This window comes from Dichomitus squalens, assembly GCF_000275845.1.
Source record: "Dichomitus squalens LYAD-421 SS1 unplaced genomic scaffold DICSQscaffold_14, whole genome shotgun sequence".
Lineage (NCBI taxonomy): Eukaryota > Fungi > Basidiomycota > Agaricomycetes > Polyporales > Polyporaceae > Dichomitus > Dichomitus squalens.
The window spans coordinates 655117-674038 of NW_006766896.1; the positions used below are offsets into that span (position 1 = coordinate 655117).

General features: G+C 57.5%; 8 protein-coding genes across 8 annotated transcripts; 5 read left to right on the top strand and 3 right to left on the bottom strand.

Moving 5' to 3' along the window:
- Positions 1 to 302: 302 nt before the first annotated feature.
- On the top strand, positions 303 to 1582 carry DICSQDRAFT_180732 (uncharacterized protein). The gene is made up of 8 exons (XM_007365862.1): positions 303 to 385; positions 440 to 554; positions 611 to 644; positions 697 to 816; positions 877 to 956; positions 1021 to 1049; positions 1108 to 1199; positions 1256 to 1582. Exons 1-8 carry the CDS (start codon positions 360 to 362, stop codon positions 1348 to 1350), a joined length of 591 nt encoding a protein of 196 aa, XP_007365924.1. The 5' UTR covers positions 303 to 359; the 3' UTR covers positions 1351 to 1582.
- A 22-nt stretch (positions 1583 to 1604) lies between these two features.
- On the top strand, positions 1605 to 2247 carry DICSQDRAFT_136683 (uncharacterized protein). Its single transcript, XM_007365863.1, has one exon. It carries the CDS (start codon positions 1998 to 2000, stop codon positions 2235 to 2237), a length of 240 nt encoding a protein of 79 aa, XP_007365925.1. The 5' UTR covers positions 1605 to 1997; the 3' UTR covers positions 2238 to 2247.
- A 158-nt stretch (positions 2248 to 2405) lies between these two features.
- On the top strand, positions 2406 to 7765 carry DICSQDRAFT_106023 (uncharacterized protein). Its single transcript, XM_007365864.1, has 4 exons — positions 2406 to 3804; positions 3861 to 4396; positions 4464 to 4685; positions 4751 to 7765. Exons 1-4 carry the CDS (start codon positions 2477 to 2479, stop codon positions 7420 to 7422), a joined length of 4758 nt encoding a protein of 1585 aa, XP_007365926.1. The 5' UTR covers positions 2406 to 2476; the 3' UTR covers positions 7423 to 7765.
- A 519-nt stretch (positions 7766 to 8284) lies between these two features.
- On the bottom strand, positions 8285 to 9529 carry DICSQDRAFT_60548 (vesicle transport v-snare protein vti1; the record flags this gene model as incomplete). Its single annotated transcript, XM_007365865.1, has 4 exons — positions 8285 to 8375; positions 8506 to 8567; positions 8646 to 9011; positions 9359 to 9529. 4 exons carry the CDS (start codon positions 9527 to 9529, stop codon positions 8285 to 8287), a joined length of 690 nt encoding a protein of 229 aa, XP_007365927.1.
- A 574-nt stretch (positions 9530 to 10103) lies between these two features.
- On the bottom strand, positions 10104 to 11036 carry DICSQDRAFT_136688 (nucleic acid-binding protein). Its single transcript, XM_007365866.1, has 3 exons — positions 10841 to 11036; positions 10718 to 10763; positions 10104 to 10655 (listed from the first exon to the last, which is right to left on the bottom strand). The coding sequence occupies exons 1-3, from the start codon at positions 10943 to 10945 to the stop codon at positions 10474 to 10476; spliced, it is 333 nt and encodes a 110-aa protein (XP_007365928.1). The 5' UTR covers positions 10946 to 11036; the 3' UTR covers positions 10104 to 10473.
- Positions 11037 to 11585: 549 nt separating this feature from the next.
- Positions 11586 to 13139, top strand: DICSQDRAFT_86442 (manganese and iron superoxide dismutase). The gene is made up of 6 exons (XM_007365867.1): positions 11586 to 11612; positions 11672 to 11831; positions 11897 to 12036; positions 12100 to 12379; positions 12681 to 12880; positions 12948 to 13139. The coding sequence occupies exons 3-6, from the start codon at positions 11905 to 11907 to the stop codon at positions 13017 to 13019; spliced, it is 684 nt and encodes a 227-aa protein (XP_007365929.1). The 5' UTR covers positions 11586 to 11612; positions 11672 to 11831; positions 11897 to 11904; the 3' UTR covers positions 13020 to 13139.
- A 777-nt stretch (positions 13140 to 13916) lies between these two features.
- Positions 13917 to 16117, top strand: DICSQDRAFT_136690 (uncharacterized protein). The gene is made up of 5 exons (XM_007365868.1): positions 13917 to 14426; positions 14478 to 15100; positions 15152 to 15256; positions 15309 to 15712; positions 15774 to 16117. The coding sequence occupies exons 1-5, from the start codon at positions 13945 to 13947 to the stop codon at positions 16095 to 16097; spliced, it is 1938 nt and encodes a 645-aa protein (XP_007365930.1). The 5' UTR covers positions 13917 to 13944; the 3' UTR covers positions 16098 to 16117.
- Positions 16118 to 16437: 320 nt separating this feature from the next.
- On the bottom strand, positions 16438 to 17659 carry DICSQDRAFT_170233 (vesicle transport v-snare protein vti1; the record flags this gene model as incomplete). Its single annotated transcript, XM_007365869.1, has 4 exons — positions 16438 to 16528; positions 16649 to 16707; positions 16760 to 17113; positions 17489 to 17659. 4 exons carry the CDS (start codon positions 17657 to 17659, stop codon positions 16438 to 16440), a joined length of 675 nt encoding a protein of 224 aa, XP_007365931.1.
- Positions 17660 to 18922: the final 1263 nt, after the last annotated feature.

Genomic DNA, 18922 nt, shown 5'->3' on the forward strand with positions numbered 1-18922 from the left:
GCTACCGTCCTCGTCCGTCTCCCGTCCCGTTCCGAAAACAATCATAATCACCTCGCGCGCGATCCTCGACGGCTTCACGTACCCTACTCGCCCACACTATGTGCCGCAAATTCACCATCGTCAGACCTCGTGGAACTCAAGCCGGAGCGCGGTCCGGACAGCGCGCGCGGTCCTGTACAGGCGGTGGGGAAGCCTGATTTGCTCAGCCGACGCTCACTCCCCCGCCCAGGGCCGCCCAGGGCTGCCACCCCAACCTCGCCAGCTCACGAGCTCTCCCCCATCTCCTCTCTCACACTGCTCCACGACTCGCGACGGCGGCCAGTTAACAGAACACGTCCACCCTTGACCACATTCGCCTCATGTCCCGGTTACTTCACGCGTTCAAGTAAGTCCTTGCTACCCTGCACCCAATCGAGTCGCGCTCACCTGCCCCGCTCAGTGCCTCGCTCATCAAGAGGCCCATGGTCACCCAGTGCGCAACCTCCTTCGTCCTCTTCGCCACCGGCGACATCCTCGCCCAGCAGGCCTTTGAGAAAAAGGGCTCCAACCACGACGTCCGTCTCTCCCTAACCCCTTCCCCAGCCGCCTCTGACCATCCCCTCCTCCGCAGTTCGCCCGATCTGCGCGCGTCGCATTCTACGGCGGTACGTCCTCTTCGCCCCCCGCCCTCCGTTCCATGCTCACATCCCCGCCCAGGCGCCATCTTCGGCCCCATCCTCACAAAGTGGCTCCAGCTCCTCAACCGCCTCCAGTTCACGTCCCCCACAAAGGCCGTCGCCTACAAGGTCTACCTCGACCAGTTCGTCTTCACCCCCGGTCCGTTCCTTTCATCCCACGCCATCTATCCACGCTGACGCCCCGGCTCCACACACACAGGCGTCGTCGCCATGTTCTTCGGCAGCATGACCCTCCTCGAGGGCAAGACCGTCAACGACGCCAAGGTCCGCATCTCCGAGGTCCGTCCCCCGCGCGTTCTTCTCTCCTCAGCCGTGTGCTGACCCCGCGCGCGCGACCTCGTAGGCTTACGTGCCCACACTCATCCGTAATTGGTACCCGTCCCTTCTCGTTTCGCTAGCCCAGAACTCATGCTCGCTCTGCGCCGTCCAGGGGCGTCTTCATCCCCACCCAGATCGTCAACTTTGCCCTCGTGCCCACCCACCTCCGCTTCGTCACCATCGGCGTCGTCTCCCTCTTCTGGAGTCCGTCGTCTTCCGTTCTTGCTCTTGCCCCTCGCTGACAAGGTACGGGCGCCCAGATGCGTACCTGAGCTCGGTGAACGCCAAGAAGCAGGCGCAGATCTCCCCCGCCTACACTCCCGAGCACGAGAAGAAGATCGCAGAGGTTGCGTAGATCCTCGTCCGAGAATAGCACTCGCGAAGACGGCTCACGCGATGCGGGGTGCGGCGCAGGGAGCGAGGTAAAATTTGGCTTATAGCCTTGTATCCAGCGGGCGATCCGCGCTCTGCCCTGACCGGCGTACAAACTTCTGCTAGATCTAGACTCTGCTTCTTGTGCAGACATACCATGTAAGATACCATTGCGTCGTGCCCAGATAGACTTATAAATAGCAGCATAATATGGCGCGATAAACGCTCGTACTTGGAGGGGTTACGAGAGATATATTCACGGTGCAGAATACATGGACACGCCAAACGATCGTGACTACGCAGCAATCCAACTGGTTCATCAAGGGCGATCTGGGAGGGACTCGTCAGTTTATCGTGCTCGGATTTGAAACGAGGGAAGAAGAGTAACGATAATCAGAATTGCAGAAGTATGGAGTCGTCAAGTGGTCCGTGGACCATTGGACTGTTGAGCTTGAATGTGATAGGTTGTTCATCATGATAACGAGTGCGACGGAGGGATACCAAGGCGAGCAGCGGAGACTACACACCTGGACGATGGCCCATTCCCGCGAGGGCAGTGCGCGAACGCGCTGCGGATGCCGAAAACGCGCGCAGACGGCGTCAGCAGGTGCTAGAAGCACATGGCGGCCGATGGCACCCAGGCATGGCAAGGCTGTATGTTGGATAGCACGAGACGGTTCCAAGGATACCTTCGATGGACTGTCGCCAGTGGCCGTGGACGGCGTGCGCCGACCGCCGGATGCGAGCAAGGACGACAATGGGATGGCCGAAGCCGTTGTTCGTCGCGCTTTGCCAGGGTCGAGCGACGATGCCGTGAACCGCGCAGGCGACGAAGAAGATAGGAAATGTAACGTCAAAAGCGTGCGCTGAGGGAAAAGCGACATGGATGGCGCAAAGGAGGGACGCAAAAATTATGAGCGACCAAGGTGATGTATGGCTATGTTTGTTGGGAGTGGCGGAAGGGCGTTTGTCAGTCGAGGGATCCAAGTCCTGCACTTTGGCGCCCAGATATCTTTCACTCCTCATCCTCCCCCCCTCGCTCGAGTCGCTGGAAAGCTGCGGACGCGACTACCTCGTTTCTTTTTGCCCGCTGTCCGCTCGTCTATGATATGCAAAGCGATGCTGACGAGGCTGCACTAGGCTTGCTCGGGCTCACCGGTGCCTTCCCTTCGCCTTCCGCAACCACCACCACCATCCCAGCCAAACGAAAGCAGCCTCCTCCATCACCTCACTCTCCCTCCTCTCGCGACGGCCACGACTCTCAAAGCTCAGACACCATCTCCTGCATCTGTGGCTTCACCTACGACGACGGCTTCTCCATCGGCTGCGACTCCTGCGCTCGCTGGGTCCACGCCGCCTGCTTCAGCATCGTCGAGCACCAAGTCCCCGACGAGTGGTATTGCTGGGTCTGCGAGCCTCGTCCAGTTGACAGGGACCGTGCCGTCAAGCTTCAGAAAGCACGCCAGCGCCAGGCCGTCGCTCAGGCCAGCGCCAACGCCCCAACCAACTCCCGCCGACGTGCCTCCCCCGGTGTCGAACGCAAGACCCGCAAGCCCAGCGCCCTCGCCGCCGCCGATGGTCCTTCTCATGCCAACGACAAGGCCGCCCACGGCAACAAGCGCAAGCGACGTGCCTCCACCTCCGTCAACCCCCATCACCACCCGCATCCCCAGGAGGACGAGCACGTCGACATCGACGAGCCGTGGACCCATTCTTATGTCCCCATCACCAAGGACATCATACCCGGTGACGAAACTCGCGATCGACTTCGGCGCGTCGCCTCGGACTGGCGTGGGGTCTCTGCGATCAACGCCAACCCGTCGCCCTCCCCGTCCCTCCCCCATACCCCGGGCTGTACCACCCCGGCCCTCCTTACCTCCGACGACCTGCCGTACGCCTCCTCCGCCTCTCTATGCCCTCCGCAGATCTCTCTTGCTCACTTGCACGGGGCTGCCTCGGGGACGGCCTGGCCGGGTTTGGTCTCGACCGGGAACTCGGTACGTCCGCCGTCATACGCTGTTCATGCGACCCAGCCTATCCAATCCTCCAAGCTCATCGCTCCCTACCCGTCGACGATCATCCCCACGGCCATGTACCTCCGCGACCCGCTCAACGCTTACGCCCACCTAGGCATGCCCAAGCCGTACGTCCATCTCTTCGGCCCGCCCTTGGACGTCGCGCTCGATGCGAGGATCACCGGAGATCAGTCGAGGTTCGTGAGGAGTGGTTGTAGGCCGAACGCCATTCTCCGGCCCATGTTCTGCGGCCCGCAAGCGAAGAAAGCTGGCAAGGACGAACGGGAGGAGGGTGTCACGTTCGGGATCTTCGCGTTGAGAGACTTGAAGGCGAACGAGGAGATCGTACTAGGTTGGGAATGGGACGACGACAACGTCGTTCACCATCTGCCTGCCCTCATCCAGAGTCCGTTCGCATTCCCGTACGTCGCGTCCTCGTCCGTCTACACCTGTTGCGCGCTCACGCGTCGTCTTCCAGCCAACATCAATTGCAGCACTTTCGCAAGCAGATGACCTCCATGCTCCACTCTCTCGCTTCGACTTTCACCACCTGCGCCTGCGGTGCGAAGGCTCGCGACTGTGTCCTCACCCGCATCGCCGAGTTCGTTGAGAACCAGACGCCCCTCACTCCTTCGCCTTCGCCTCCATCCCAGTTCACGAAAGAGAAGGAGAAGCACGCCGGCAAGTCGCGCAAGGGTGACCGCGCAGAGGACAAGGGCAGCCCTGCTCCCGTCGACCTTGGACCTCTCATTGGCATCGAGCGTGGGTTCCGTACCCGCGAGCGCATCCCGTCCTCCGGCGGCATGGGTGGCGTCGAGCTCGTTCCTCCCTCGTCGTCTGCAGAGGCAGGCCCTTCTCGGCTTCCCGCGGACGTTTCGTCTAAATCAAGGAGAGTGTCCTTTCCCGACGATTTGCTCAATTCGCACACGAAGACCAAGAAGGGAAAGAGCAGAAAGGGGAAGGCGCGGGCTGAGGACGACGATGTGAGTGATGGCGAGAATGAGCGGGGTAAAGGTGCGATAACATCTTGCGTCTGTCAGATAAGGTTGCTGATCTTGTCCGCGCTCTTGGTCTGTGACAGGTCGTCCGCGCGCGCGCCGTCGGTCAGGCATTGAACCCGAGCCCGAGGCGATGGACGTCGACGAACCGCCCCGAGAAGAATGTTTGCCGCCAAAGCTGCGCAAGGCGTGGATCGCCGCAAAGAGCGCGGAGCGATTGCGGGAGCAGAGGCGCGGCGACGCCATGTCGTCTGCGTCGTCTACTGGAGGCGGGATGGACGACGTCAAGGACGAGTCTTACTTTGGTGCGTGATCCGTTCGTCGTGTGCGGAACATGTTTGTGCTGACGCGTCTCTGTTTCACGCCGCAGACTCTCGGGACATGCCACCGCCTCCGGTCCCGCACTTATACGCGCCGCCCGACCTTCCGAGTTCGTATTATCCTCCGCCTATTTCGGCTACGTCTTCGTCTTCGTCTTCCTCGTCCACCTCTTCGAGACAACGCGCGGCTACCGACGGCGGAACCGCGTCTCCTTCCGTGCCTTTCTCCAAGTTATCGCTGCTTTCGCCTGTCGCTCCTCTTCCGTCCGATGCTTCGCGACCCAACGCCCCGCCCACACCCTCCACCTCGAAGGCGCCCGAGAAGCCCGCGAAAGCTGACCCGAAAAATCAGGAACGGCCTTCACAACCCCCAGCGTCTGACGCTGTTCCCGCGAAGCGGACCACCAAGCCTGCGAACGCCAAGGCGGCCAAGGGTAAGGAGAAGGCGAAGGAGCCGGTCGAGGAGTCCGAGAGTGAGAAGGAGGTGAAGCCCAGGCCAAAGCCCAAATCGAAGGTCTCGAAGGAATCCGCGAAGGACAAGGATAAGGAGCAAGCTATGCGCCCGTCGACGCCCGCCACGGAGGCCGATGAGCCTGTTCTCCAGCCGTGCCTCCGCCGCGACGGCACTTCCAGTCCCAAGCCGACCAAGAGGGCTGCTCCTGTGTCGGTCGCGCGAATCCGAGAGAAGGCCAAGGAGAAGGAGAAAGCCAGGTCCGTGTCGGCGGAGGCGTCGACGGCGAGGTCAACAGCTACCGCCTCACCTTCCATACCGCCGACTTCACTGGCGGTTTTGTCCATCCCGACGTCGCCTGCGCCGCCAACGACGACTCCCGTCATCCTGCGGCCGGAGCTTCCTCCTGAGCCCCCAGACCAGACGTTGTCATCAGCCGGATTCGCTGCCGACGTTGAAGACAAGACTACCGACGCAATGGATGTCGACTATGCGCCCGACTCGTCGCCGAAGGCACTCCCAATTGTCTCAGCGCCGGCTCCACCAACTCCTCCCGCCGTGTCTTGCAATGCGGTCCCAACGTCTACCGCTCCCTCTCCATCTCCAGTTGCATCTCCTGTTGTGCCACCATCCATCCTGCTATCTCCTCCGGTGCCTACAGCGCGCAGTCCGTCGCCACCGCCGACGCTTTCCCAACCCTCGGAAGCGCACAAGGTGTCCCGTCCGGAGTCGGAATCCGAACCCGTAGCGGCCGAGCCCGCAGTGCCCGTACAAGATGTCATGGAGGTTGACGACCATGAAGCCGATATCCGCCAGTCATCTCCCGCTGTCCAGCCTGCGGTAGATACGGCATCCGTTTGCGTGGTCGGTCCCTCGGAGTCGGAAGCTATGTCGGAGATCGTCGTCGACCGTCCACCAGCTCCTCCATCCGAGCCGCTAGCTGAGCTAGCGCGCGAATGTGAGCCCGAGCAGCCCAAGGAACCTCCTCCCACGAAGGTCAAGCTTTCGCTCAAGGACTTTGCGCTGCGCAAGAAGAAACAGCGCGAGGAACAGAAGGAGCGAGAGAAGGAGGAGCAGGAGAAAGTCGCTACGGAGTCGCCTCGCATCCCGATGACTCGCCCAGATCCAGACTCGGAGTCCCCTGCAGCTGCTGCAGCACCAGAATCGAACGTCTCTGGCTCAGACGCGAGCATGAAGGCGCGTACAGACGATGAACATGCAGACGTGAAGACGACGGAGCAAGTGAAGGTTCCTGAGGTCGAGCTCGCGGAGAATGAGAGGTCGCTACAGGAACCGCTGAGCAGGGACGGTCTCAAACATGTGAACGGCACAACATCTGACTCCATGGGCGTGGACATGGATCGATCAGGCGAGGAGCGCCGCCCGCTGTCTCCTGTTGCCCAAGACGTGAAGTCGGATGCCTTGCCCAACGGTCACACGACGCAAGCTTCATCTCGGCGGTCGCCGACACCCGAGCGGTATCTCAATGGTCACAAGAGGGCCAGCTCACCTATCAGTGATGGGAGGCGTCGCTCTCCCAGCGAGGACTTGGATTGGAGACGTCGCAGTGCGGGTCGCCGTACACCGAGCGAAGAGTTCGAAGATCGTCGTGACCATCGGAGGACAGATTCTCTCCAGGCTAAAGTCGAGTTGCTCGATAACCATATACTGAACGGCTTCGCTGCGCCCGCGCGCGACCTTTCCCCTGTCGATTCCTATCTGGTCCAGGACAGCGACCATCAGCACACTGTGAGCCCCGGCACTCCTCCCCGTACAACCTCTCCCAAGCTGTCGTACTCGCCTCCCCGGAATCCCCTTTCTCGTCCGCCTCAGACTCAACCGCCGTCCCAGGAAGACGGTGAGATCTTCAGCCCTCCCCCGCCCAAGGCTCCACCGCTTGCCCCCCGTTCGCACACGCCACCAACACATCCGCGCTCGTTCTATACTGCACGCGGGGACACCTCGCCGACGCGCCGGTCCCCGCCACTCTCTGCACGTCGGCCTCTACATCCCACGCAGTACCCTCGTAACTCAGGCCCACCCCGTCTCGCCCCGAGTGCCCCTCGAGCGTTGCGAGAGAGCGGGGCCTATCCACCTTTGTCTATGTATGCCGGGCAGAACGCGCCCTACTTCGCACCTCGGGGTCCGTCTGCAGATCGTGATCGTGAACGAGACCGGGCGCGAGATTGGGGACGAGATAGGGGCGACAGTGACAGATCATGGATCCCGGGGCCGTCGAGAGGTCGAGGTCGAGGGACGTGGGGTAGGTAGGGTTAGCAGATGTATTCATCAATATGAAGGGCAGCATTCGCAATGTGCGATGTCTTTTTTGTAATGTAGCATACGAAGTTGCGCTTACAGTACGGACTGTGTTTTTGTCTACGTTTTACTTTGTGCTTCGGTCTATCCCCCTCTTACACTGCTCTGAATGCGTTTGACTCCTCATGTTCAGTTCGTGCTGCGTTGTCCGACCATTGTTTCGCTGTTCTCGTGTTTATTGAGTATGGTATTGCAGAGCAGTCTCCCATGAGTCGTAGATAATTCATCGTCTGTAGTCCACAACTTGTAACTCAAGCTACGTACTAATATAATATACGCCGCCTGTATCCTGAGCCGCAGCCATATGACATGATAATCGGGCGATTGAACGAGGCTCCTAGTCTTGATCAAACGCCACCGTTGTCCTCCCTGACTATGGCTCATGCAACTTTCCCCGGGGAGTCCTCGGATTCTTCTCCCTACCCTCCGCGTTCAGAACGTTACCCAGACTCCCTATCCTCCCCTGACTTCGAATCCTTTTTCGCTCCCACTGATTCAGAGCTTGATGTTCGCCGTGATATCGCACTCCTTTCTGGACTATGTCAATAATACATGTCATCCTGCATCCATCGGGCACCATAACACGTCACCTTGCTGCACAACCATGTAAAGGAGCTGCTTATGACTCAAGCTTTGACAGGCATCAACGAAGAGCATATACCAGGCTCGCTAATCAATCAAGATACAGCTATGAAGTGGATATACATAAATTACAGCCATCGCCATCCGAGCAGTATAACGCCAACACCCACAGCATCGCCCACCTGCAGTCTAAACCCGAGACGCCAATCCACTAATTGACCATCTCGAACACTCAGCGGACAAGCTTAAAGTACAGAATGACGAGTATAAGGAGGACGAGGATGAGGATGATGGCGGCGGTTACGACGCGCTGCTGGTACATTCTATATGCATATGCGCGCGAGACGCAGCCGCCGCACAAGCGAAACATTCAAGCGTAGCGTCAGCGTTAGATCCATCTAAACGACACGGGTGAACCTGGCAGCGGGGCCACCGGGTGAGAGGAGTACGTACCGTCGGATCATCTTCTTGAGCGTGCCAGACGCGCGATCAATAGATGTATCTGCCCGTTGGAGCTTTACACGCGATGCGACCGCGGGATGGGTCGGTTAGCCGAAGCCATGGTACAACTAATGAGAAAAACGGATACACACCGTATCGCGCGCGTTCTGAATCTGCTCCCTCTGCCCACGCAAACTCCTGAGGATGTCCGCGCCCTGCTCCTCCGTCTCGAGAGCGATCCTCTGGCTCTCCAACAGCCGCCTGCTCCCGTCCTCCAGCAGTTCGGCCCCTGCAAGTAGCCGTGTGCGATCACTCGTCGCGCCGTACGGCTCGTCCGACGTGGGCGTGCCGGGCAAGCCGGGACGGGCGAGAAGTTCAGCACGGGAGAGTTGGGCATGAAAGTCCTTAGAGAGTTTCTTGTAGCGAGTGAGGTCGGCTTTGGAGGCCTTGATGCGGGATTGGTAAGAGGGCCGGAGGGATTGGGGGATGCCTTGGATTTCTATTTCCATTTGGGAGACCTGGACAAGGAACGCGTCAGTGAATTCATATGGTAGCCATGATGGCCACATCCAGTAGACAGAGCGAATATCTGAAGAGGGGAGGGTGAGAAGAATGGAAACGGGCGGCGTCGAACCGAGGATAACGCGTGCATAAGGTGTACCATTCAGCGCAAAGCGGCGTACAGATACGAATGACCAGACTTGTAAAACATCCTACATACGTCGGTTCGCATCTTTTCGACACGGCCGACAGCAGAAGTCTCCTTATTTCTTCATGGCCCCCTTGGGCGGAGCAGGCCCAGCACTCTTTCCTTTCCTCACTCCAGGCGGCGAACAACAACGCAGAGCCAGTATGGAGCACGTACCATCTCGTCGGCCTCGTCTAGCTCCATCTCGACTCTGCGAAGGGCAGCCTTGCGCTGCTCGCCCTGGCCAACATCCTTAGCATCACCCTCGAGCTTGTCACGGATGCTGTGGATGATCTGCTTGAAGTCAGACTCGTATGAGTCAAAAAGGGCGGTGGGGGAGTTGTCCATCGTGTCTTGTCGTCCTGCGAGCCCGAGACGAGGATTGGGAAGAGAAGGAGGAGCGGGGAAGACGCGTACGTCGGCGCAGCACTGGCAGCGAAGGCCACGGCTACAAACGACGCCCCGGACCGCACCGTGCCGGGAAAGTACGGGCACTGATTTGGCATGGTTGCCTAATTCGGATCGAGCATCTGAGGCGAGATCAATCTTGAGGACGCTGAGTGCGCGCAGAGTCAAGTCGTCGAACGAGAGATCCGGGCGTGCACGCTATGGCACTAGTTCTGCAGGAACGTCTCCAGACCGCCTCGGCCGACTTTCAGAAGATACAAAACGACCTCTCGCTCGCAGTCGATGCCCGCCAGAAACTCGAGGCCCAGCTCTCCGAGAACGAGCTCGTCAAGAAGGTGCGCCCTTGATACTTGCCTGTCTCCTCTGGGACTCAGACGTCGGATGCTGCTTTCACAGGAGTTCGCATCGCTGACTGAGGAGAACACCGTCTACAAACTTGTCGGGCCCGTGCTCATCAAGCAGGACCAGACTGAAGCAAAACAGAACGTCGATACGCGCTTGGGGTTCATCCGCGGTGAGATGTACGTCGTGTTGCCCCCTCTAGGACCATTCGCAGTATTGATACGAATGCGACTACACAGCAAGCGAGTGGAGGGGCAGTTGGAGGACTTGGGCGAAAAGTCAGAGAAGAAGAAATTGGAGGTACGTCCCGTCGTCCCGTTTCCTTTCACGCAATCTCCCAGCTAAACGTCCGCATTTCCCAGCTCGTCGAGATCCAGGCCGCCCTCCAACAACAGCCAACCACTGCAACATGATACAGCGCCGCCATCCCCCTCTCTGCCCCTTCCCTATCCTGCGTCCTCCCTGCCCGTTGTCGTTTACCGCATAGCGAATATTAAGTCAATCGTACGAAATCCGGAACCCAACGTGATATACCGTGTGTATTATGCTGTGGCAGTAGCATTGGGTTCCGTTTGTAACCGCACCGCAGCCTCAGCCGCCTGGCGGGCGTGAAGCTCCTCGCGTGCGCGCTCGGGCGACTTGAGCACTTTCTCAAGCGTGAACCGTTTCCGGGCAGAGATAGGAGGGCAATTGCGGATGAGGACGGTGTCGTTTAATCGGAGCTCTAGGAGCACATGGATGCGGTTGGTTTTGAGAGAATGAAAAAGGGAAGTGAGGGAGACGTACGGCTTGTCTCGTCATGCGTAAGGTACTTCTTGCTCCGTTCCAGTCGCTGTAATGATTCAAAAGCGGTAAGCGATGGCTCTCAGTGCATTGCGCTCCCGAGTGGTAAACGGAAGAGCGACATACCTTGCCAGTCTTTGCGTGTGTGATGAAACGGGAAACGGTGACAGTCGCGGTCTTGCTCATGTACCCGACCTTCGTCACCAGGCCAATGAACGACATGGGCGGCATTTCGGATATCGGATAAACGAAGGGAAGCAAGCAGGAAAGTGTAGACGCAAACAAGGAGGCTGGAAAGCAGGGGAGAGCAGGACGAGAGAGACGGAGAACACAAGCGTGGACGAGTGCCCCCTCAGCAGGCGGAGTCGACTGCTCTTCGCACGTGACGCCTCTTGACCGCTGGAAGAGCTCAGCGAGGAGACGGAGTCGCAGAAAGCCGTTCGAATCGTTCTGCGTTTGTTCTCCCCATACCAGATCCCTGCCCATTGGTCGTGGCGATGGCGAAAAGCCAATATTGCATGCTACTGGAATTTCATCACGTTGCCTATAGCAAGGGGGTTACGCCTCCACTGTTGCAAATCGGCCGCAGTAAGACGAAGCGTTAACTATGAAGCTTCGCGTTCACAAGGAGATTGCAGTAAACATGATTATGACCGCATCCTTCCTACAGCACCGGAGACTCGGCTAGAAACTCCAAAGGACACCGAAGGGCACGCGATGGGTAGTCGCTGAGTTACTGTAAGCTAGCGCTCTGTCTGATCACAATATGTAAGTCACAATCGCGTCAGGCCGCTGCCGCTAAGCACTATGGATGCGCGTCGGGTCCCGCAATCTCATGGTCGCAGGCTAGCTCGACAGACTCGTCTGGAAACTTCGTTTGGCACTCGGAGAACATACGGTAAAGCGCTCCTCGACCAGTCCGTCCGTTCTATGGCTGATGAGCAGGGGCGTGAAAAGATAAAGCTATTCTTCTGAGCAGATACTCGCAGCTGTGTTGCAGGTGTTGCAGGTCGTTGGAGAGGATTTAGCGGTTCGGGAGCCCGACCAAGTCCGAGGCAGAACAACCGCGAAAAGCGCACACGTGGCGAGCGATGACGTCTGTTGTGCGACTGTTGCGGTGAGCGTGCGCTCAGTATATATTCCCTCTGACCTCCTCCTCGACGCCTCGTTCGCCTTGATCAGTGTTCACCATGTCCGTGCTCACCACCATCGCTCGCTCTGCTGTCCGTGCTGGCCGTCCTGTCGCGCGTATTCCAACCGCGTCGCTCTCTCTCGCCGCCCGCGGCGTGCACACCCTTCCACAGCTCGACTATCCGTATAATGTGCGTGCCCGTCTTCCTATCATCAACACCCTCCGGTCGTCCTGATCGATATCCCGCGCACAGGCTCTCGAGCCGCACATTTCGGGTCAGATCATGGAGCTTCACCACAAGAAGCACCATCAGACCTACGTCAACGGCCTTAATGCCGCCGAGGAGGCCTATGCTAAGACCGACTCTCCCAAGGAGCGCATCAAGCTCCAGTCTGCCCTCAAATTCAACGGCGGCGGTCACATCAACCACTCTCTCTTCTGGAAGAATCTCGCCCCTCAGAGTCAGGGCGGTGGTGAGCTCCCTGCGGGAGCCCTCAAGGAGAAGATTGAGGCTGACTTCGGGAGTGTCGATGGTGAGTGCTCAATTTCCGCTCGTTACTCTTGCCTCCTCGTTTCCTTCTGTGAGACCGCTCGCAAGTGCATAACATTCGCTTGGTAGTCATCGCTGGTGGTGCAGGCAGGCCGTGTACCGGTCGTACCCGGCTATAAGCCCGTACTTCCAAGCCGCACCAGAAGTTCGTCATCATGCTACGCTCCCGTAGAGCGAATGCCGTAGGGCCCCTTGATAGCGATACGCGGCATCCGTCCTTTCTCTCCCTCCACCCTTCCAATGGCGTATCGTGCACGCAGCAGTAAACTGATTGCTTGCTGCAGCGTTCAAGAAGAAATTTAATACTGTTACCGCCGCCATTCAGGGCTCCGGCTGGGGCTGGCTCGGCTACAACCCCGAGACCAAGAAGCTCGAGATCGTCACCACCCCCAACCAGGACCCTCTCCTCTCCCACGTCCCCATCATCGGCGTCGACATTTGGGAGCACGCCTTCTACCTCCAGTACCACAACGTTAAGGCTGACGTGAGTAGTCTTTGGTCGTCCTTGAGACAGCGCGGAAGCTGATGTGCCGGATTATCGAAATGCGCAGTACTTGACTGCGATATGGAACGTCATTAACTTCAAGGAGGCCGAGCGCCGTTTCCTTGAAGCGAGCAAGTAGGCTCGCGGGCGCCGGCTACACTCCGGAGCTGGTGGAAAAGCTTCGCCAAGGTAGACGACGGACTTGGCTGTACAGTACGAGTTTCTTTGTTAGAACAAGGCGCTATCGGATACTCGTTTCCTATCATCGGCTGGAATTTTCCGACCGACAACGTATCCCTCGTAGATCCGAGGCAAAGAAGTCCATCGACAGCTCAGCTCGAGGCACCTCTTAGTGGGAGCTCTTTGCCTGAATATAAGGGACCTTGGGGCGGTGTCTCTCTTCGGTTCCGTGAAGGCCTACAGGCACATGCGCCGTTTGCCGCGCACATTCCGTCCAAGTTCGATAATTCTATGATTTTTGCGGCGGATCTGATAGCAAGCTTCGACTGGTTGCGAGCAATGCCCCCGGGGGCTTTCATGAGCTCGCAGTATTCATATATGCGATGTTGACTGGATTATCTGCGGCCGCTTTCGCTGTCGTCAGGTCAGGTCACTCGAGTATACATTTACTCTCTCTTGAGCCCCGAAACACATCTCCTCGATATAGTGTCCACTCTGCACCGTCACCCTAGAGCTTAAGGTTGTGAAGAGCAGTACGCGATCATTAGTACTAGTAGTTTCGGGCGGTCATCTTGTCCTGCACCCCGGGCTCGCTCGAATCCGAGGAGATGACGTTGTTCACAGGCGCTAGAGTTGCCTAATCGGTAAATCCCTCATGGCTGGCCGCTGAGAGCTCCTGAGGGCCACTGATCGCTGGACGCATTGAGAGGCAATTGATGGGGAATGATGAACTAGTCGAACGTTCTGTGTATGGCAAGCGAGCAACCTTGGTCTTCGCGTTCCTCTCCCTCCCGATGACGAGACAATTGGACGACTTCGGCGAAAGGCTCCTAGTCGTGGGCGGCTAACGACTTGATCTCAAACCACCGTCGTCCTCGCTGTCCATGGCTCATACAACTTCCCCTTCACACTCCAGGGAGCCCTCGGGTTCTTCTCCCTCCCCCCTGAGCTCAGAACCTTCTTCAGTGTCCCCATCCTCCCCTGACTTTGAATCTTTCTTCTCTGCCGCTGATTCTGAGCTTGATGTTCGCCACGATATCGCGCTCCTCTCATACCTCCTTAGCCATACTAAGGTCAAAGATCGGAAGTCAGCCGCCAACGCCAAGGCTCTTGCGGCTTTGGATCCTTGGACTTACTTGGCATTCATCATCAACACCGGGGAAGCACCCTACGACAGGGCTGGTAATAAGGTCATCGCGGTCACCGGCCGAATCGATCGCGACACGATCACTGCGGCGCTGGTCGCTCGCAATACATCTCCCCATCGTCTCCCACCGGACACGCCGTCACTCCAGATCAAATCGCTGAAGCCCGTGAACCCTAAAGACGGAGCGTCCATGCTGAGGGAAGCTATTCGGAACCCCGAGTACGTCTTCATGAAGCGTGTAGCTTACACTGCGACTAAGTAGGACTACAGACGTCCTTCTATGGAGTGCCATATCCGCGATGTTATCACCGCTCTCAACCACTTCGTCCATTCTCCTCCCGCGTCCTCGGCCGAAGAGTCCAACCACAAGCGGGTGCAGACCATGCAGTTCTTTTTCTTCATCGCGAAACGCTGCTGCCTCAAACTTCGCGCTCGTATTGCGAATGGTAGGCGCATGTGGTCTGCGCATCCCACATCCCTTATACGCGAGTGGTACGCGTCGGATCGCAGCCGATCTCCCCATCCTCAGACACTCGCACTGCCCGCCTTCTTGGAGCAGACCTTAGAGAAGGATTACCAGCTTTCGCCAGCGATGGAGCGCCGTCGGTTATCGGGTGACCGGATTCTGTATATCGTTGAACCGGAGAACGTATTGCGATGGGCCGAGATGTTGGTCCAGTGCCAGGACAACATGGACAAGTTGTTCGCGTCTCTTTCGCAGAGTAGCCCTGAGGCTCAGTCCCTCGCTTATGCTGCGTATATATCGGCGGCAATCCTCGATGCGGTCTTTCAGAATGGCCTCCTCGAGGTCCTTCTCACGGATGGTCTTGCACGGCATATGCAGGAGAAATATATGGAGACTGTCGGGGAGCTGCGGCCGCCGATGCTGAACAGTTAGGTCCGCGCTTTCAATGATCTTCGACTGTACTAACAACTCGACACAGGCCTTTTTATGTCACTTGGCGCAATTCGCAAAGGGGTTGTACCCGAAGAGATCGATACAGCGGCAGTAGAAGACCCAGAAGTAGCCGATCCCGATGACAGCGAAGGCATGTCACTTTTTATCTTTTACGAGAACTGACTCTTATGTTTTTTTCACAGACGAGCTGATGGCCTTCGAGAACAACAAGGAACACGTCATTCGCTATCTGAAGACTCTGGCGATTCCCTTTGCCGCTGCTAGTTTCCTGGTCCACTACTGCCACAAGCTCTCACCGTTGTCGCTTGACCTAGATGTTTATGTGGTCTACGCTTCGTCCTCCACCCCCGCTGTCACCCAGAGACACATCCGAGAGTTTAAGGATGGGTTTCTACAGCATTTTATGTTCCCAGATGAAGTGAAGGAGGAGATTGACCAAGCTCTTTCATCCCTGAAGTTCCATTACATCGGCTCTTTGCATGCGGAGGCTATCGTCATGGCGCTAGCATGCTCTGTCCACAATGGAGTCCGAGCAGAAGGAGCTGAACTCCAGCAGCAGCTGTCTTATCTCACACCCGTTTTTGAGGTTAGTGTAATCTTCGCTGAATGTTAGTCCTGATATCAGTTCTGGTACTCAAGGTTAACAGGTGCCTTCAATCCCGATCGGAGTCAGCAAGAAGTGTTGCTTCTGCTGTGATCTCCTTGCATCTCTCCTCACGCGCTCACAGAGTGGCGGAAGACTTAGCTTTCTTCTTCAGGGTACACACTCTACTATTTTTCCCTGGATCCCCCCTGATGGTATTCCCCTTGAAGTGCTGAAGGAGATGAGGATTCAGCTTTTGAAAATTTTTCATAGCTCTATCACTACGTATGTGAAGTCAGTGCCGTCTCTTCAAACATCACCAGCACAGTCTGTGCGTGAGCTGTTCCCCCTCGCCTCACCTTCGGATGTAGACAGGTTGTTTTCATAGTGGTGAAAAGTAGTAGCAATGATCCTAGCCTTTGTACTGGAGAATGGACTATGTCAATGATACGTGTCATCTTGCATCCATCGGGCATCGTAACACGTTGCCTTACTGCACAACCATGCAAAGGAGATGCTCATGACTCGAGCTTTGGCAGGCATTGACGAAGAGCATACACCAGGCTCGCTAATCAATCAAGATACAGCTATGAAGTCAGGCAAGGATATACATAATTTACAGCCATCGCCATCCGAGCAGTATGACGCCAACACCCACAGCATCGCCCACTAGGCTATCCGCAGTCTAAACCCGAGATGCCAATCCATTAATTGACCATATCGAACACTCAGCAGACAAGCTTGGAGAACAGGATGACGAGTATAAGGAGGACGATGACAACGATGATGGCGGCGGTGACGACGCGCTGCTGGTACATCCTAAATTATATGCGTACGAGACGCAGCGCCCGAGCGAGACACAAACGAAACATTCAAGCGTATCGTCAGCGTTAGATCCATCTATACGACACGGGTGAACCTGGGGGTGAAAGTACGTACCGTCGGATCATCTTGAGCGTACCCGACGCGCGGTCAATAGAGGTATCTGCCCGCTGGAGCTGCACACGCAACGCGACGGCGGAATATGTCAGTCAGACGTAGCCCTAGTACGACAGATGAGGACAGTGGGATACACCGTATCGCGCGCGCGTTCTGAATCTGCTGACTTGGCCCACGCAAACTCCTGAGGATGTCCGCGCCCTGCTCCTCCGTCCCGAGAGCGATCCTCTGGCTCTCCAACAGCCGCCTGCTCCCGTCCTCCAGCAGTTCGGTCCCCGCAAGTAGCCGTGTGCGGTCACTCGTCGCGCCGTACGGCTCGTCCGACGTGGGCGTGCCGGGCAAGTCGGGTCGGGCGAGGAGTCCGGCGCGGGAGAGTTGGGCGTGAAGGTCCTTGGAGAGCTTCTTGTAGCGAGTGAGGTCGGCTTTGGAGGCCTTAATGCGGGATTGGTACGAGGGGCGGAGGGACTGGGGGATGCCTTGGATTTATATCTCCATTTGGGAGACCTAGACAAGTGATGCGTTAGCACATTCATATGGTATCCATGACGGCCACATTTGATAGACAGAGCGAATAGCCCGAGAGGGAAGAGCGAGAAAAAAGGTGACGCGAAACACGCCTGCAAAATGCGTACCGTCCAGCGCAAAGCGGTGCACGGATACGGATGACCAGGCTTGTGAGATATCCCACAGACGTCTGAACGCACCTTCTGTTACGACACCGACGACCGCAGATGTCTCATTATTTCTTCATGGCACCCTTGGGCGAAGCAGGCCCAGTACTCTTCCCTTTCCTCACTCCAGATGGCAAACAGCAACGCAGAGCTAGTGTGGGACACTTACCATCTCGTCTGCCTCGTCGAGCTCCAACTCGACTCTGCGAAGGGCAGCCTTGCGCTGCTCACTCTGGCCAGCATCCTTAGCATCACCCTCGAGCTTGTCGCGGATGCTGTGGATGATCTGCTTGAAGTCAGACTCGTATGAGTTGAGGAGGGCGGTGGGGGAGTTGTCCATCGTGTCTTGTCGTCCTGCGAGCCCGAGACGAGTATCGGAAAGAGAAGGAGGAGGGAGGGAGTGGGAAGGACGTCGCGGCGCAGGCCACGGCTACAACGACGCCCCGCACCGTGCTTGTTTGGCGCAGTTGCCTGGTTGGGATAAAACAGGAGCCGGGTCATTCGCATTGGCAAATTTGTCGATCGGGGCCATCTCGCGCAGACGGTACTCATCTTACCCATTTGAAGTCATCTGGAAGAGGATGTAAGTCGGGGGCCTCACGCAGCCGGATAGATGGATGCGGTGGGGCGAGGCGGTGATGAGTATCTGGGGGTTGAGGGGATGGAGGGGGTTCTATGTTGGCTTGACCATTATCCAGGATACCTGAAGGTCGTATCGATGACTGCAGTTAGCTTCGCGGTATGGCAATGGGAGAGGCGGTGTGAGCGGGGTTGTACTCATCTCCCAGGAACTCCCTCTCTTCCCGTCCGCCTCAAACTCGACCGCCCTCCACCGCCCTCGGCTCCGCCACTTGCTCCCCACCCGCACACGCCGCCGACACATCCGCGCTCGTTCTATACTGCGCGCGGGGACATCTCGCCAAGCCGCCGATCTCCGCGATCCTCTGCACGTCGGCCGCTACATCCCTCGCAGTATCCTCGTAAGTTAGGTCCTCCCCGTCTCGCCCCAAGCGCGCCTCGAGCGTTGCGGGAGAGCGGTGGCTACGCACCCCTTCCGATGTGTGCTGGCGGCGGGCAGAACGTATAGCAATGTAACTCAGCACGCGTTATACGCGGGACTTGTATATTGTAATACCTATAGCAATGTAACTACAGCGTATTAATCAGTATGAGTACGTAGAATAAGTAACAAGCATATGCTCACCTCAGCACGCGTTATACGCGGGACTGAGGTGAGCCAACGTGAATCGAAAGAGTTAAGTACACATTTGTAACAAGACGTCCATACTACAAGATGAGTGAGACGTGGCATTCGTAAACAAAACGGGGTGAATCCGCCAAGGCGGGACAAGGCGGGACAAGGCGCGTCAACGGCGCGACAAGACTTGTCCGCCCGAAACACGGCCGAGGCTCGCACCACGCTTGCCTCGCCGTACGCACTCCAACACTCCCCCTCAAGCAGGTGCGAGACCAAGGGCGGCAGCAAAATGTTTGACCTTGACGGAGGGGAGCGCCTTCGTCAGGATGTCAGCCGTTTGATCGTCGGTAGGGCAGTAGATAAGTCGAATGTCGCCGGCGTCGATGGTGAAACGAATGAAATGAT

Excerpts from the sequence above, each read along its gene's own strand:
- DICSQDRAFT_106023 (XM_007365864.1), top strand. The coding sequence starts at position 2,477 with ATGCAAAGCGATGCTGACGAGGCTGCACTAGGCTTGCTCGGGCTCACC. Across the intron at positions 3,805-3,860 it reads CAGAGTCCGTTCGCATTCCC|CCAACATCAATTGCAGCACT; the intron begins GTACGTCGCGTC and ends GTCGTCTTCCAG. Across the intron at positions 4,686-4,750 it reads CAAGGACGAGTCTTACTTTG|ACTCTCGGGACATGCCACCG; the intron begins GTGCGTGATCCG and ends TTCACGCCGCAG.
- DICSQDRAFT_180732 (XM_007365862.1), top strand. The coding sequence starts at position 360 with ATGTCCCGGTTACTTCACGCGTTCAA. Across the intron at positions 555-610 it reads AAAAGGGCTCCAACCACGAC|TTCGCCCGATCTGCGCGCGT; the intron begins GTCCGTCTCTCC and ends CCTCCTCCGCAG. Across the intron at positions 1,050-1,107 it reads CCCACACTCATCCGTAATTG|GGGCGTCTTCATCCCCACCC; the intron begins GTACCCGTCCCT and ends TGCGCCGTCCAG.
- DICSQDRAFT_136683 (XM_007365863.1), top strand. The coding sequence starts at position 1,998 with ATGGCACCCAGGCATGGCAAGGCTGTATGTTGGATAGCACGAGACGGT.
- DICSQDRAFT_136690 (XM_007365868.1), top strand. The coding sequence starts at position 13,945 with ATGGCTCATACAACTTCCCCTTCACACTCCAGGGAGCCCTCGGGTTCT. Across the intron at positions 15,101-15,151 it reads GCGGCCGCCGATGCTGAACA|GCCTTTTTATGTCACTTGGC; the intron begins GTTAGGTCCGCG and ends AACTCGACACAG. Across the intron at positions 15,257-15,308 it reads CGATCCCGATGACAGCGAAG|ACGAGCTGATGGCCTTCGAG; the intron begins GCATGTCACTTT and ends TTTTTTTCACAG.
- DICSQDRAFT_86442 (XM_007365867.1), top strand. The coding sequence starts at position 11,905 with ATGTCCGTGCTCACCACCATCGCTCGCTCTGCTGTCCGTGCTGGCCGT. Across the intron at positions 12,037-12,099 it reads AGCTCGACTATCCGTATAAT|GCTCTCGAGCCGCACATTTC; the intron begins GTGCGTGCCCGT and ends TCCCGCGCACAG. Across the intron at positions 12,881-12,947 it reads ACCACAACGTTAAGGCTGAC|TACTTGACTGCGATATGGAA; the intron begins GTGAGTAGTCTT and ends CGAAATGCGCAG.
- DICSQDRAFT_136688 (XM_007365866.1), bottom strand. The coding sequence starts at position 10,945 with ATGCCGCCCATGTCGTTCATTGGCCTGGTGACGAAGGTCGGGTACATG. Across the intron at positions 10,764-10,840 it reads CACACGCAAAGACTGGCAAG|CGACTGGAACGGAGCAAGAA; the intron begins GTATGTCGCTCT and ends GAATCATTACAG. Across the intron at positions 10,656-10,717 it reads TACGCATGACGAGACAAGCC|AGCTCCGATTAAACGACACC; the intron begins GTACGTCTCCCT and ends ATGTGCTCCTAG.